General features: G+C 36.1%; 1 protein-coding gene across 5 annotated transcripts; it reads left to right on the forward strand.

The window, feature by feature from the left end:
* The first annotated feature begins 1,587 nt into the window (after nt 1–1,587).
* Nucleotides 1,588–15,610, forward strand: fli1rs (Fli-1 proto-oncogene, ETS transcription factor-related sequence). Of its 5 annotated transcripts, none has more exons than XM_056266211.1 (10): nt 1,588–1,763; nt 8,626–8,831; nt 9,256–9,425; nt 11,428–11,631; nt 11,789–11,866; nt 13,247–13,315; nt 13,425–13,487; nt 13,598–13,645; nt 14,448–14,531; nt 14,671–15,610. In XM_056266211.1, exons 1-10 carry the CDS (start codon nt 1,746–1,748, stop codon nt 15,192–15,194), a joined length of 1,464 nt encoding a protein of 487 aa, XP_056122186.1. In that variant the 5' UTR covers nt 1,588–1,745; the 3' UTR covers nt 15,195–15,610. The 5 variants fall into 5 exon arrangements, with proteins under 5 accessions (XP_056122186.1, XP_056122188.1, XP_056122189.1 ...); XM_056266214.1 differs by lacking the exon at nt 1,588–1,763 and adding an exon at nt 1,900–2,016; XM_056266210.1 differs by lacking the exon at nt 1,588–1,763 and adding an exon at nt 2,038–2,262.
* The last annotated feature ends 1,053 nt before the right edge of the window (nt 15,611–16,663 follow it).

Here is a 16,663-nt window from a genome sequence, read left to right on the forward strand (position 1 = left end):
AACTTGAACAATTAAAGTTATTTTTTGGGGGTCTACTATCACCAAACCCATCAAAATACATCATTATAAGTTACGAGAGGAGAAATGTTCTAACTGGAAGTTAGGAATAAGATCAATCAGAACCAGTAACTTTGACTTTAATGAGGGGTTTCGTATCTTTAAAAGCCATTCAAGAGAACAATGGTCTGTAAAATTCCGAGTCGAGGAGGCCTGAAATCACGGCGTGAGTGCTTTGGACAGATAAGACCAACCCAAGGGTCTTGTATAAACAAACACCTCAGGCCATTTTCCTCCGGCGTGCAGAAAAAATACATCTGGAAAAGTAAGTTGCCAAATCGTGCAAGGGCTGAGTCGTGATTGAAGGAGTCGCTCACTGAAGAGGATACAATCAGTGTCAAATTCCCATGGCACCTCAACATGCGCGCGCCCTAGACGTCGAATGTGTCGAAACAATTGTTTTTTTAAAACATTATCTTAATGTTGTTAAAAACCCCCAGAATAATTCAGTTTAAAATATTCAACTATTAAGCAATGTTTAATGACTAATCAATATCTGCTTTTTATTCTATGAAGGTTATCAATCTTAGCCTATAGCCTATACACAATCTATATGTTCATAACGCAACCGATTATTTTCAGTTAAGTGAGTGCATTTTTGCAGCTGTTGATTCATGATACTGATATGGCGTTTCATATCACTGGTTTGCGGTTTGAGAATTCAACTTAAGTCGCGATTTCCTGTCGCTATAGTTGCTATGTTTGGGAAAAAAAATGTAGCCTACAAACACATTAGTTAACAAAGTAGGCCTAAATAACATAAATAAAGCTTATGTGCATGTTCTTATTGTTGATCAATCAAATAGCAACGAAAAAGGGAAAGACTACACCCTTAAAATAAATCTTTATTGGCATCAATGGTTCCATGAAGAATCTTCAACATTCAGAACATTTCTATTGCTCAAAATGTTCTTTATAGTGGAAAAACGTTATTTAGATCATTAAAATGTTTGTCACACCAAGAAAAAAATGTTATTTTAAAGAACTGTTCACTGGTTCTTTGGGAACCTAAAATGGTCCTATGGCATCGTTGCTTAAAAAATAATAAAACAAATAAATAAAAAACCTTTGGAACCTTTATTTTTAATAGTGAAATAACTTTTTTACACAATGAAGAACCTATTGTGGAATGGAAAGTTTCCAAAGATGTTAAAGGTTCTTCATGGAACCATATAAAAACAAAGATTTAGTAAAAATGCTAATACAATTTAAACATAGTAAATATAAATACACATAGCAACTTTAAGGCTGCTATTATTCGTTTAATATAAAGATGGCAAAATGATTATATAATGTTAAGAAAAAGGTCAGATTAAAAAGTAAATAAATAAATGAACAAACTTTGTAACTGATTTTAAAATCTCATTATAATCAGTGAACTTTAAATAGGGCGTTTTGGTTTAACAAATATTCTGAAGAGTTGGTGCAATAAGAGTTCACCAATAAGGAACAGAGCTAGATGCTTTTGTGTGACTTCACTTCCCAATTTTAGAAAGGAGAGCTCAAAAAGAAAAAAAAAACGTTGCCATCCGGTTATGGTCTAAGCGAAAATAGTATGGTTTGCGCCGATGACTAAATGCGCCTGTGCACACAAGTCGATGCGTTTCAGCTGGGTTATCAAAGTACCTAGGTTTATATAGCTTAAGTTTACCAAAGTATTTTCTTCATGAACTCCACCGAAATCTGCAATGGACTGTACTATTAAGGTAGGCGTTTGATCTGGTTTATTGTCTGTTCTGAAAATGAGTAGCGAGTGCGCAACCACCCACACGGTTAGCGCGACTACTGGTGAGAGAGGCAAGGCGGTGATGCAGGTCCCCACTCTTTCCTTCTTGTACAAAATTTCCTCTTCCTTCCCGTTCGTGGTTGAATGTCGGCTCTTTAATAACACAAGAAACCGCTACAACATTTAGACTCAGATAAAAACCGAAATGGTGTCCAGAGCGTGCGCGAGAGAGGGTATGCACAAATTTGTTATTCCATTTGTTTTTATTTTTAAACAGTTACGCACTAGTATGCAAAATGGCATATTTAATGATCTTTCCAAGACGGTTAGGTACACGTAACTAACTTCTTTTTCAACTACCAAAGAACAACGAAAACTCAAGAAAATGCCAACTGGAAAACAATATACTGAATTTCACATATGGCACAATTATGGCGGGGCGCTCTCGAGGCAGGTGGCTTTATGGCGCCAACAACAAGGTATTCTGTGGATATAGGCTACTTTAAAAATCACAAATCTAATAGCGTCTGATATTGTTATTATGCATACTTTCAGCTCGTTAAATTATTCATAACACGTCGACAAGAACAAATATTTTAATGCGTATTAACTGTGATAAACTGACTGAATTTATTTGGATTTTATTGGGATGATAACAGTATGCAGAAAATGGTGGCAAGCAACAGCGGATGTTATTATAAATATATTACGTGTCTAAGTGTTTTATTCGTTATGAAAACTATCGAGTATAGATAATGTTTTGAAGTTTAGAACACGAACTAACCTTCCACACGCTTGGCGAAGGCTATTTGTTATTTTAGAAAAGCTTAAATCCCCTTGTACATTCATCTTTTTTTTTTTTAAATCATTAAATGACACAAACACCGCTAAAATCCCATACAGGCATTATCAGCCGTATTGAAATTCCTTTTAAAATACTGAAATAGTTACTAACCTAAAACAATTTAAGTTATTGTTTGATAGTCGTTTCCTGATTATTTTATATTATTTAGTAGGCTAAATAATCGTTTTTTTTCTGTTTCGAACAACAGCTAGGCTATATTTCGTTTTACATTGATGTTGTCTTGAAACAAGCGCAAATTAATCTGTAAAAAATAACATCGCAAACATTCTAATTTAACGTCTCCGTTTGTTCGATTTAGCGAATAACTTGAATGTGCCGCATTTGAAAGTCAGTCATCAGAGTTGTTGTTTTTTATTGTTAATTCTGTTAGCGAAAAATTGTGTTGATTCAGCTTGTCGACTTTACGCAATGATACATCCCCTTTGTAACAGAGCAGAGAGGTATTGCAACAAATTCCTCTGGTACGTGTTTGCAGGCTATTCCATGCCTGATTTAGTTCTTTAAGGAATAATTTATAGCAAAGTGCTGGGCGCTTGTCAGGTGTCGTTATCAGAACTCAGCAGGCTTCCTGTCTCAAACCTCAGACTTTCCGCACACACTTCCGGAGTCTCTATGCGAAAAAAGGCAACAAAGACTGACAAAACAAAATTGATTCGATAGATGTGCGATGCCAATGCATTGTTCCACATTTCAATTAAATTATCCGGACAATAAGCCGAAGCAGAATCGAACGTGTTTCTTCTCCACGCGCTGATGTGGCGGTCTAGTAAAGCAGGCTCTCCTCAGAAAATCGCCCCCATCTTTACTTGCAAGATGCTGCTGATTAAAACTTGTGAAACCACAAAGTGTTTTTGCAGCTCAGAGCGCAGCTGCGTGTCTCTTTGCAAAATCAGCATGCCTTAACGTCAACTTCTGCTTTCTTCCACTCTCGCAAAATGAACATGACTAACATAACTGTGAAAGTTCTCGCTATAGATTATGATTCATGGGCACATTTGAATTCTCGTGCATCACACAGTTACCGCTCTTAATATATATATAAAAAATAACATTACTACCCTGTTATATCAAACTAAAAATTATAACCCAACTTTTATAAATTGTAGGTATTAACTAATAATTTGCATTGTTATTTGTAGTGTTATTATAATTTATTTGAATATGATAATGTTTATATTTTAGTAATTTATATAGGCTATCATTATTATTTGTAAATTATTTTTCCTAAATTGAGAAATCCTCACACGGGTAGCAGACTAACGAATAATGTAGCCATTATGTCAGTAACTAAATGACCAAACGAAACAAATAAAACGATTTATTCCCTCAGTCGTGACGGTCCCCGCTGGTAAGAAGTATCAAAGCTGTATTCGGTTTCGTAGATTGTACTGCAGAGTCAGTCAGTCAGTCAAATGAGATGCAAACACTACAGCAAACCAAAAGTGAACATGTGGTGGGTGAGACCAGGGTTGGTTGGCAGATTTTTCATTCTTTGTTAAAGATCTCTGGCGAAACAAGCAGCAGGATCAAAACCCTTGGATTAATAACAGGGAAAAAAGGCAAAAGATTTTCCACATTTCGTTCATGACTGAACTGAAATTGTGTGCAACTGTTCACCATCCTCTGTGGTGTTGTCACCGTGCTTGTGGGGTTGGTTAGCACGATGTTAAAGGCAATAAAAGAAACAACAAACAGAAATGATGCAAATGGGTATTTTAAACCAAACTAACATCACTTAACACATGGTATAATTATTTTTTTTATGATAAAATGTACTATAATTTGCTCTTCCAGTTGTCATTTTTATCACATACTTCTAGTTTTAAATGCATGTATTTGTGTACCTTAATGAAGGTTTAATCTTTCTTAGTTTGTAAACCAACACTGATAATTTTTGTTCGGCTGGTGCATAATTTATCAAAGTCTTCCAAATATTAATTAAAACATAAATGGTTCCTATAATCTATTTGTTCTGAATCGAGGTGGATATATCAACTAACATTGATATATTTGAAATATCTTTCTTTCTGCAATTTATTTTTTATAAAATTTGTAGTAACCCTGTGCCAAACAACCCGGATCTTCCTTCTTTTTAATTATAATTATTATTTATTTTGTACAGTTATGTATTGGGTTCACATGGGAAATAGCCAAAATTAGACATTAATAACCCTCTGGTGCTGTTCTGTTTTTTTTTTTTTATCAAAAGGTTTGTTTTTTTTATAAAATTTTTACTTCATCAGAATGGTACGAAATTTGGTAAAGGTTTTGGCACTTGCTATGTGAGCATGGTGATACATGGACAATAAAATAAAATCATGATTCGAAAATGTTTAATGGTCCTAATTGTATTGCTGGAAATGAATAAGAAATTGATTTTATCTAGTGGAAACATTTGGTACTGCACCCAAACAAAATCTTACTGAAAGCTCTTTTTCTGATATATATATATATATATATATATATATATATAAACATTTTTGTGCAATTTTCATAATAATAGATGTAAACTTCTATAACGTTTTTCACTTCAGCGATAATCTGCCAAGTGTCTTCTTTAAAAAGAGACCAAACTTAAGTATGTGCTCCAAAGCATTTAAGATTTACAACAGTTTAAGTTGGAAATTTTATTTTCAGGTCTATATATGCTCAAAAAATGGTTAACATCATAACTATCCCATAAATATAATTTAGTACCATAAAATACAAAATATTAAATAAAAAACCATTATCAAACTAAAATATAGTACATTCATTTCATTGAATAAAAACAACAATTTTGACATTTTTGACCGCCACACGAGCAGCACCAGAGAGGGTTAAATATTTGTATGCATAAACTATATTACAACAGGCAGTTAAGGAATTGCACACATTTATATGATGAGGATATAATTTTTCATTTTATATATTAAAATGAGAATGAATCATAATAATAATTGAGATAATTGTCATACACGACTATGGTATATACAGTGCACTTTTACCATAACAGCATTTTTAAGAGTACATGGGGTCAAATAGTGTAACCTGGGACATTTTTTTTGCATGTCTGACTTCTGCAATTTACCCCGATACTTCAAGCCAACAAATTATACGTTTTGACCACGTTCAGACTACCAACATTTTGTCTGTATTTTGTCAACTCTTAGGCAAAACGATTAATTGGAGCTGCATTTGCAGTGTGCACACTTTTTTGTTTCGTTTATTTATCGTTATCTTTTTGTCCTGCACCTGAACCCAAATTGGATTTCGGATGTACACCCCTTATTTGTATTTTTGATTCTAACAAATTACCACAACAAACCAGCTAGAATATGATAATGCCAACAGTCTAGTACGTGATAGAGAAAGAAATATACACATCAACCTTAAGATGTCCCATTGTAAGGAAAGGGACATTTCATAACCTGCTGTCATTACCAAAGATTGACCACAGTGCTCTTGGGTTCTTTATGTAGCATGCATCAGATTGTACAGCTTTGAATTTTTTTTCTAATTGCTCAGTTAACTAGCAGTAATCTAGTAAATCTGTTTGCAATGTGATCCACCCTTTTGATGGTGATTTACTGTGTGATTAGTTTCTGTGCAAAACCTCCAAAACCTAAAAGCACTACACATTTCTCCATGCAGCGTAGCTCTGCCACAAGCTTTGTTGTGACAAAATGAGAATTTCTTTCACAAGACCAAATGGAGGTCTGTTGCAATTGACTTGAAAACACGGCATGCATGTCACAGGCACCCAGCGGCTCCAAGGACAGCACAACAATGGCACGATGGTTTAGTGCATCTCTTTGTTTTTGATTTGAGATGCACATTAATCTTACTGACCTTGACTTCGACATTTTTGCACACAGCATGCAGTTCATGTTCGCTAAAATATTGCATTAGGTTTCTCAGCAACAGAGACCGATATGAAACTCATTGAACAGGAAGTCAGTTGTGGCATTGGTGGCCAGGGTAGAGTATGTTTATGTTCATCACTTTGGAGGACAGAGAGCAGTACTATGCATGTGGTTGTGGTTTAAAAGGTGCATAGGTGCAGAATAATTCGAACTGCAGAATGAAATACCAGCTCAGTTTAAGCTGGCTGTAAAAGTGCCCAGGTATCAAGTGTTGTAGAACTGAATACATCAGTTATCCAACTAGCACATTTGCTTCATGCAGTTTGCATTTGTATACTGATACAAATGAACTGCTTTAAATCTACCTCAAGTGAATTCTCAAATGGTGTTGAGGATGCACAGTGCAAGAGAGGATGCACATACATTTTTAGCGCATGTCGCCTCTCCTACTCAGATCAGCAGCAAGTTTAGCATCAGCTGTGCCATAAGCTGAGGCTGTGGATTGCACTTTGTTCGTCGTTGTACATTTTTACACAAGACTGTCGCAAGCAAATGCACACAGACTAGGCTGTGAAAACAGTTTCAGCTCTCGGCTTGGCCTTGTTTTGAGCTTGCTTTCACTTCTCATCTAGAGCAGAGATCACATAATGCTAGTGCTATTCACATCTAGCTCAATAAGAGAATTGGAAAAAGAGCAGGATTTGTGGCAGTATTTTCATAGTGGATTATAACAGGCAAAAATATAAGACATTTTAAGAGAAACAAGTAATACTGACTGAGACTTCTTGGCTTGCTGCCACAAATCAATCAATCCATCCATCCATCCATCCTTTGTTATGTCTGTAAGGCCTAGAAAACTTCAAGGTAAAAAAAAACAACAACAACCTTTTTCAAAACTTTCAAACCAGGCACGGTCAAGCAACCATTCAGATGAAATTTCAATTAATTGTTATTCTACTTCCTAACATTCAAATTTGAAGTGCAATTCTTCATCCTGTTTGCTGCATGCTTCAATTCAAATTTCGGGATCCTCGATCCAATTCTGATTTGACAACATAACCAAACAACCGAAGATGGTGTTGATTGGGAACGCATAGAGAACATTCTTCTACGATAGACTTAACCTGAAATATGCATAAACTAACATAATATGCATAATGTAACATTTGACAAAAAAGCAATTTATTGGTAAACGATGCCATCACAATCACTTTATGAAACTGAACACTGAAACAGCTTCTCACAGCAAGTTTGCAATACTTGGGTCAGGTGAAAGCACTCTACAATGCTGCCTCCTCCCTGTTTGGTGACCCTCAACCTCTCAGCATTCAGAACAAATTTGTTTTTCAGCTTTAAATGACCCACATTTCTACCACTCCTCTGTTTCCTATCTCATGCCCCATGCCAAAAGGTTTCACTGCACATGGGGGCCAGATTTCCTGTGAGCCACCGAAAAAGCTCAGTGCTGACGTATGTCAGCCCTAAAGACAATACTAAAGCCTTCTAAACAAGCTCCCTGAATTCATCTATAACACAAACATTTATTCACACACAAACACCTACATACATTTGAATGTTTAAAACATCTTTTTGAAGTTTCAAACAGACACACCTATACCAGAGCTATTCAGTGCAGACTACCAACATTAAACACAGGAAATAGGGGCACAGATGTCGCAATTTCTAATTTGACTCAACTAATTTTGACTCTAGTGCCAAGTCATATCTACCTGGAAGTCAAAAAACGCCCTGAACTATTCCTTTAAACTGTTATTTTTAAGTTTCAAAATTAATATCCCATTGCTGAACATTAAGAGGTCATAAGTCATTTTAGCGCCAAATTAAAAATGTTTTAGGTGGTATTTCTTTCAGTCAAAAGACTTAAAGGTAATTTCTATTTTGTCCAGAACCTTAATGAGTTTGTGCCGCAAATTAATTCTTACGACATCAGTCACTGATTAGAAAGTCACAGCATAGCGATAGTAGCGGAAACCCGTAACATCCGTGTTCTTGAATTACTGACTCAATGATATCCAGTTATTTCTATCCTGATTTGTTGTTCACCTAAATCAAGTGGTTTGACAAATTTGTTTTTCGTTTTACATAACCATTGTGTATTGTATACATCACAGGAAGCTCTATCGGTGGTGAGTGAAGACCAGTCCATATTCGAGTCGCCGTTCAGCGGTCCCCAGGCCATGCACATGAAGGGAGAGATCACCTCGCCTACAGTGTTCAGACAGGGTTCTGAAGAAAGCCTAGAACCGACTGAGCCAGACTGGACCGGATCAGCCACACAAAACCCTGCCAAGAGAGCAGAACACATCAACGGAACCAGGTGGGGAACCAAACACGGATGTCAGAATACCAGAGTCTCCACTTAAAGGGCTCATTCCCTCAAAAAATTTATTCTGCCATAACTTACTCCCCTTCATGTCATTCCAAATCTATATGAGGAACAAAAGGAGAAGTTAAACAGAATGTCCAAGCTGCTCTTTTCCACACAATGACAACAGACACACATGCTGTCATGCACCATAAAGTAGTGTAGACACGTATTGCATATTCACACTTCTTTATATTTAAACCCGCCATGTTGCTTGACACGTTACAAGCGAGAAACCAGTGCCATTGTCAAAACCTGTCATAAAGCATTTTCAGGAGACATATTTAAAGTGTTCCTTTAACGTCACAACTGTGTGCATTTAAAACAAAAACATTTGGATTGAGCCATTTCATATTTTCTTCATTCCACGCCATAGCCGTGAATCCCCAGTGGACTGCAGTGTGACTAAAAGGACCCGACACATGAGTAACAGTGATGGGGGACCATTGGCCTACCAGGCCTCTTATCCAGAGCCACGGAGTAGCCCACAGAATGCCACCCCGCCCAGCAGCGTCACAGAGGAGAAGAGGGTGATTGTACCAGCAGGTGAGATCTGTAGTTTCCATATAAGAGTAAATGTTGTTTATACAGGAAGCTGTGTCTGACTGTATTCATGAAAAGGCAGTAACAAGCCTTTTAACTTCTGTAATGAGACATGCACTACAGAAACTTAGTTTAAAAAATCAGAAAAAAAGGAATTAATACTTATATTCAGCAAGGATGCATTCATTTGATCAAAAGTGACAGTAAAGACATTTCTAATTTAAAAAAAGATGTCCATTTCAAATAAATGCTGTTCTTTTGAACTTTGTATTCATCAAAGAATCATAAACTGTGGAAATAAATCACATGTTCCACAAACATATTAAGCAGCACAACTGTTTTCACCATTGACAGTAAGAAATGTTTCAAATCAGCATATTAGAATGATTTCTGAAGATCATGTGACACTGAAGACTGGCATAGTGATGCTGAAAATTCAGCTTTGCTTTACAGGAATAAATTGTATTTTAAAATATAATCAAATTAGAATACAGTTATTTTAAATAGCAAAAACATTTAACAATATTACTGTTTTTACTGTATTTTCCATCAAATAAATGCAGCCTTGGTGAGAGAATTCTTTCAAAAACATTAAAATTCACACCAACCCCAAACTTTTGCATGGTAGTGAATGTAAGAGTGAAAAAGGACATTCAAAAAAAGATTCAGAATTTTATTTATAAGGAACTGATTAGATCATGTAGTAAGTAATTTGGTTATTTTGATAAAAAGTTCAGATTATAATTTTATGAAAGATTACAAAGAAAAACTTTTTTCTCCTTTTGAAATACCATGCACCTACTTAGGAACATGTATTAAGTAAATCGTTTTTATCATATTTCAGTTTTGACTTCATGTCGACTGTTGTTGTTAGCTAAAACATTACAAACCATATTTGGTAAATTAAATTAAGCTAAAATAATATAAAACAGCAATATTAGATGAAAAGCTTCACTAAAGTAAACTTGAATTGAAATTAAAATATAAAAATAAAAGCTTATTCAAGATATCAATAAATACTTTAATAGTACACAAATAATTCTCTAACACTAATTTTTAAGAATTTGAGCACTAGACTGATTTTAGTCTGGAGTTGACCAATTTCTAAAACTAGAGGATGTATAGATGTCTAAACAAAGATATGTGGTAATTATGCAGTGACCACAGGCTCTTGCATCACTTAGGAACTTGTGCTTTGATGCCCTTGTTACAAACCTGTCTTTTTCCTACAGTGTTTTTTTTTCTCCTTTTACAAAAGAAAGACAAACACACTGATGCCTTTCCTGCTACTAGATCCCTGTAACCCAGCAGACTAAACTACAAATGATTGCACAGATTCCAACAGAGATAATCACTCTTTACTCACAAACCAATTAGGATGCTGAGTTATCTTCAGGGAGGTGTTTTGAAGGTCGCTGTAACATTATTAAAAGGGCAGAACGGTGGAGTCGCTCCATGCATTGTGCGACAGTGAGTGTATGGGATACCTCCTCATGAGTCACCCAGACCAAACAATTATAATGCTCATAATACTCGGATATGACGTCACATTTCAAGGACAAATAAGAGAGCATGGTGGCTTATAACAGGAGGTCTATAACACTTGGAGAGAGATATCCGTTAGCATTCCCATTCATCTCAATGGCAGCTGCTCCAGACAATGGCTAAAAAAAACGTAAAAAGTAAAATAAAGAAATAAAGTAAAAAAAATCTCATATAATAATATAAAATAAATAATTGAATCAGAATACAGTGGAGATGCTTTTTGAACCAGATGATGTAGTTATGACATTTACCAGCAGGGGCTAACTGAGCCACGTTGGCGCGATCCCTTGGCTTATAACATTACAGACCCCTTAGTTAAGTACAAAAAACATCAGCACTATCTTAGTGAGAGAACAGTAACAAAGAGTGCATTGACTCTTCTTTTACCTCATGTTTGAACAGTCCTGCCACAGCTGAAGCACTTGTTCCTCATTTTATTCTTGCTTCTGTCCTGCTTTAGACCCAGAAGTATGGACACAAGACCATGTGCGGCAGTGGGTAGACTGGGCGATAAAGGAATACGGCCTCTCCGATGTGGACGTGTCCCTCTTCCATACCCTGGATGGAAAAGCACTCTGCAAAATGACCAAAGAGGACATGATGCGTCTCACTTCCGCATACAATACAGACATCCTGCTTTCCCACCTAAACTACCTCCGGGAAAGTAAGGAGCTTCTCCCATATTTCCATAAGAATAATCCATTACTATTTGTTGATTCGGTCAACAAAACATCCGGAAACGGCTTTTATCATTCAGGAAATAACTGTTTATATATACACAGTAGATTGAAAGCTTGTTTTCTTTACTACTGTTCACTCAGGTAGTCCCACTTTTTCGTACCCAACAACCCCAACCCCAACCAATACACAACCACAGCCAAGACTACAGGTGAAAGCTGGTAAGTCAAACTACTTTGACATTTTTTAGAGTATCAAATATGTTTTATATACTTCTGTTTGCAACTGCTGATTGAATGGGCTGAACTTGGAGACTCTGAATAAACGTACACCATATTTTATATTAATGCAACGAAATGAGATATTTTCAGGAACTGTAATGACCCAGTGAATTATGTATATATATATATATATCATACATGACTATATATATATATATTATATATGACTCCGAGAAGTCACATGCAATGTTCCCTCTAAGCTGCACGAAAAAAGAATAAAATGCTGCTCAGAGGACAGACACGAAGTGTGTGGGGAAATCCGTGAGTGTTATCTAAACGAAAAATAATTGCAGTGCTCTGGTCCACCTCTATAGTTTGTGTCGCTATAGAGTTAGAACCGGTGAATGCGGTTAACAGGTTTCATAGAAAGAGAATATGAGTGTGTATGAGTGAGCCAAAAGAAATCATGTTCATGTTTTTTAAAATATATTTTGCTATTAGATCGGTGTAAATGCTTTAGTTTGTTTTCCTTATAATTTAATAATATACTATATTATGAAAACAAATTGAAGCATTTCATTATTTTTTTTCTCTTGGTAAATGTGCTTCATCTAGTGAATTCTGAATTAACTGCTTGTTTTCAAATTTGTTTTATTTAATATCATCAAGTTACATCAAGGGTCAAATCAAATAGAAATGGCACATTAAAGTTAAAAGTTACAACTGCATGATGTGTACACTTTTTGTGTGTACATACTCTGTGCAGCTCTGGTAAAGAATGTTTTTGCCCAGGTGGCCAGTTTGCTCAGCAAGGAAACATTGGTCACATGGTTAATTCAGTTTTACACACCTAAATATAGTCCTAAACAAAGCTAAAAATACTGTAAAGCATAGCCTCTGGTGGTTTACTTGTTTAATTTAAATAATATAGTTAAGATGTATTGAAGTTATTGTTCTGAAATAATTCATTGGCTAAGATTGAATATAGAGAGGTGCTATAAGGACTGTGGTGTGTTTCTTCAATGAATTTTTCCCCAAGTGTTGCAAGGTTTTTGAATCGTTGCGTTTTCAGACAGGAAACAGCTGCATCATGACAGGAAGTAAGGGGTGTAGAGCTCAGGTTAGGACACAATTGACTATTCTGTGGCAAAGAGAATCAGTTAGAACAAAAGGACAATCCCCTGAGGAATTGTGTGCCATCTTCAAGCCTTCTTACCGTTTTGCTCCTGGCTTTGTTCTGCCCTGCGTCTCTCCTTAGGGATCTTTAATGCAGGGCTTCCTTCCTTCTGTGGCTGCCCTTCTCCTTACTCTTTAAAGCCATCCTTTCCTGTAAAATCTCCCTTTTGTTAACTGCTCCTATCTGACTTTGCCTCCACACAGAAAACAGCTTTGAGGAGATCGGCAGAAGGAGCAGTTGGTCCTCAAGCGCCTTGCCAGCTGTCCCAAAAGGTACACAAAAACATCATGAAGTTACAAAATGTTATACAAATATGGAATCGGTCACCATAACCACATAAAAAAAATAAATAAATAAAAACTCACCTTTTTAAAATCACAGGTTCTCCAATCGAACATCAGCACAACACCAGAATTTCAGAGCCTCCACCAAGACTTCAACAAGGTCGACAAGTGCACAATTCAATACTCGATGAAACTTCTTTTAATCATCTTTTTGTTACACACTACCCCTTGAAATATCTAATCAGTATTGTATATTTTCCATCTTTGCAGACCCCTACCAAGCATTAGGTCCCATTAGCAGCCGTCTTGCAAATCCAGGTAAGAAATAATCATGAAAAAGTAAATGCATTACTGTCAAATGAACAACAAATGTGGCCTTTTTAGAGTATGGAATCATTGGATGCACAGATTTGGCACAAAGTTATGCCCTTTCATAATTAAATAACTGAGATGAGACTATATACTTGGGTTCAGTTATATCAATTATATAACTGAATATCCCTAATGTTAATATAACCTGGACAAATTTAACATATCTAAGACAATAAAATAAAATGATATACATTATATATTTTTAATAATTTGAGAAATATATATACACAGGATTGTTCAAACGTTTGGGGTCAGGATTTTTTTTTGTTGATAGAAATTAGTACTTTTATTCAGCAAGGACACACTAAATTGATCAAAAGTTACAATTAAGACTCGCATGGTTACAAAAAAAATCTTTTGAACTTTCTATACATCAAAGAATCCTGAAAAAAATGTATCACATTTTCCACAAAAACATTAAGCAGCACAACTGTTTTCAACATTGATAAGAAATATTTCTTGAACAAGACAGATTTCTGAAGGATCATAAGACACTGAAAATTCAGCTTTTCCATCACAGTAATAAATATATATTTTTTAAAAACATTACAATAGAAATTTTTTGAATTTTGATCAAATAAATGCATAAACGTCTTAAAAAACATATCCATCCCCAAACCTTTGAACAGTGTATATTTAAATTGTTTTAATGTTAAGACCTGAAGGCCTAAAAATAAATAAACAATAATTTACAAACCAAGCACATCATGATCAGTATGACTCTGTTTGCCCGACCTTCTTCACACAGAAACGAAACCATTCCACACCAAGATCCGAACGACCAAACAAAATTCTAACAACCTGCCCGTCACCAGCACTGACAGGACTGTGGGTAGGTGTCTGACCGACCCACATTCTGTTTCTGTGTACAACATACTAAAAAGGTCACATTTGGAGAAAAAAAAAAAGCTGCCTTAAAAGGGCCTTCAATCCTCTGCTAAAGATCTCTGACGCTCTTTATTTTCACGCAGGCTCTGGTCAGATCCAGCTGTGGCAGTTCTTGTTGGAGCTGCTGTCTGACAGCAACAACTCTACCATCATCACCTGGGAGGGCACGAACGGAGAATTCAAGATGACCGACCCAGATGAGGTGGCCAAGCGCTGGGGGGAGCGAAAAAGCAAGCCTAACATGAACTATGACAAGCTCAGCCGTGCCCTCCGCTACTACTACGACAAGAACATCATGACCAAGGTGCACGGCAAGCGTTATGCATACAAATTCGATTTCCAGGGTATCTCCCAATCCCACCAAAACCATCCTCCAGAAGGAGGCGTGCTCAAATACCAGGCCGAAGTGCCGTATGTGCAGAGCTACCACAGCCACCAGCCAAAAATGAACTTCATGGGCTCTCATACAACCCCTATGCCTGTTTCCCCTGGGAATTTCTTTGGGCCTCCTACCACTTACTGGAACTCAGCAACAGGGGTTGTCTATCCCAGCTCACCCATGCCACGACATCCCAGCACTCACTCTCATTTGAACTCTTATTACTGAAAAGGTCGAATTGTAAAGCCCTGGCTTTCTTTCAGACGAGTTAAGTTGGTGAAGACAACCGAGAATAACAGAATAACAAACTGGCAACTTTTCTGGGATCATTACCCAATCCAAAAACCATTGTAGCAATATCATAGTATCAAGTTCTCCATCTCATGGCATTTTTTGTACAGTTTATGCATAATCGAACACAAGCGTATGTCTTCGGGGCTAAATTGTAAATATGTTTTGCATGTTTCATATAAGGCTTTGAAAAGACTGCTCTGACATCCCTACAAAGCATAATCATCTCTTATGTTTTAAATGTAATATGCCTTTGTATGCAAGTGTGGCTGTGTACAGAAATTGTTTTAATCAAATAACGTCACTCGCCTATGTTTAACATTATATTTTAAACCAATAAAACATGTAGCTCACTTAATGCATCTGTGAATTTTATTATTGTAGACGTTACCCATCTATTCATTACAAAAAAAATGTGTGTGCTCAGAAGTCAATACGTTCAATGTTAGTTCATTTTATTTGTATACTGATTTTCAAAATGGCTTTTGCTCTAAAGCATCTCTACTACTTATTTGCTGTTATGCATGGTTATTAGTTCCCTTGTTTTAGTTAAATCAAAAGGAGGGAACAAATTAGTACAACGTAGTCATGATTTAGTAAAACAAGAGAAAGAATTCTTAATTCATATTTTTGTCTGCATGTCTTCGTAGTACGGTCACCTTGGTTATCGATTTGTCGATTTTATCGATTTTCAGTAAAATGTGCTCTGCTCCTATCAGCTAAGAACAGGAAGCTGAACATATACTGGACATGTGATCAAAACTGTGTGACTAAATAGGGTGAACTGGCAATTTCTGGCACATCATCAAGATAATGGAATAAGAATGTTTCAAGCAGCAAGAACTCATGGGCGGTGAGCCCTGTTGTTTATATTAAATGCAGCAGGGAGGGTTTTTGTAGTCTAGACTTTTTTTTTTTTTTAATATGACAGATGTTACATAGAGTGTAGTTTTTGGGTGCATTGGTAGTGTTCAACATGTACTTATCTGATCTAACACATTTAGCAACTTCCCAAGTTACAATTACTACCTCGCACCATATTTCAGTAGCTATGTTTCCATCCAAAGTTTAACTTGGAATTTAAAATTTAAATGTCGCAATAAACAAAACGCATTAAATGTGTTCAAGAAAACAAAATCATCACTTCCTGAGAAACTGGCGCAAAATATCTGTAATAAAAATGGAAGTTGCTATAATCAGGAGCCACTGTGGCCCTTTTTTTTATACATTATTAATGACTTGTGAATCAGAATCAATGCACAGATGATACGTTATAAACACTCATGTTATCTGGTGTTCGGATGCCTGGTGTTTGAGGAATGCAATCAAGTGAGACGCTTCTGGGAGGGAATTAAACCAAACTATTGTGATGACAGACTTTGTCTCAGGCATTTCAGAATGATCAA

This window comes from Rhinichthys klamathensis, unplaced genomic scaffold, assembly GCF_029890125.1.
Source record: "Rhinichthys klamathensis goyatoka isolate OS25496 unplaced genomic scaffold, OSU_Roscu_1.1 h1tg000246l_1, whole genome shotgun sequence".
NCBI lineage: Eukaryota > Metazoa > Chordata > Actinopteri > Cypriniformes > Leuciscidae > Rhinichthys > Rhinichthys klamathensis.

Excerpts from the sequence above, each read along its gene's own strand:
- fli1rs (XM_056266210.1), top strand. The coding sequence starts at position 2,215 with ATGGCGGGGCGCTCTCGAGGCAGGTGGCTTTATGGCGCCAACAACAAG. Across the intron at positions 9,426-11,427 it reads GAGGGTGATTGTACCAGCAG|ACCCAGAAGTATGGACACAA; the intron begins GTGAGATCTGTA and ends GTCCTGCTTTAG. Across the intron at positions 11,867-13,246 it reads AAGACTACAGGTGAAAGCTG|AAAACAGCTTTGAGGAGATC; the intron begins GTAAGTCAAACT and ends GCCTCCACACAG.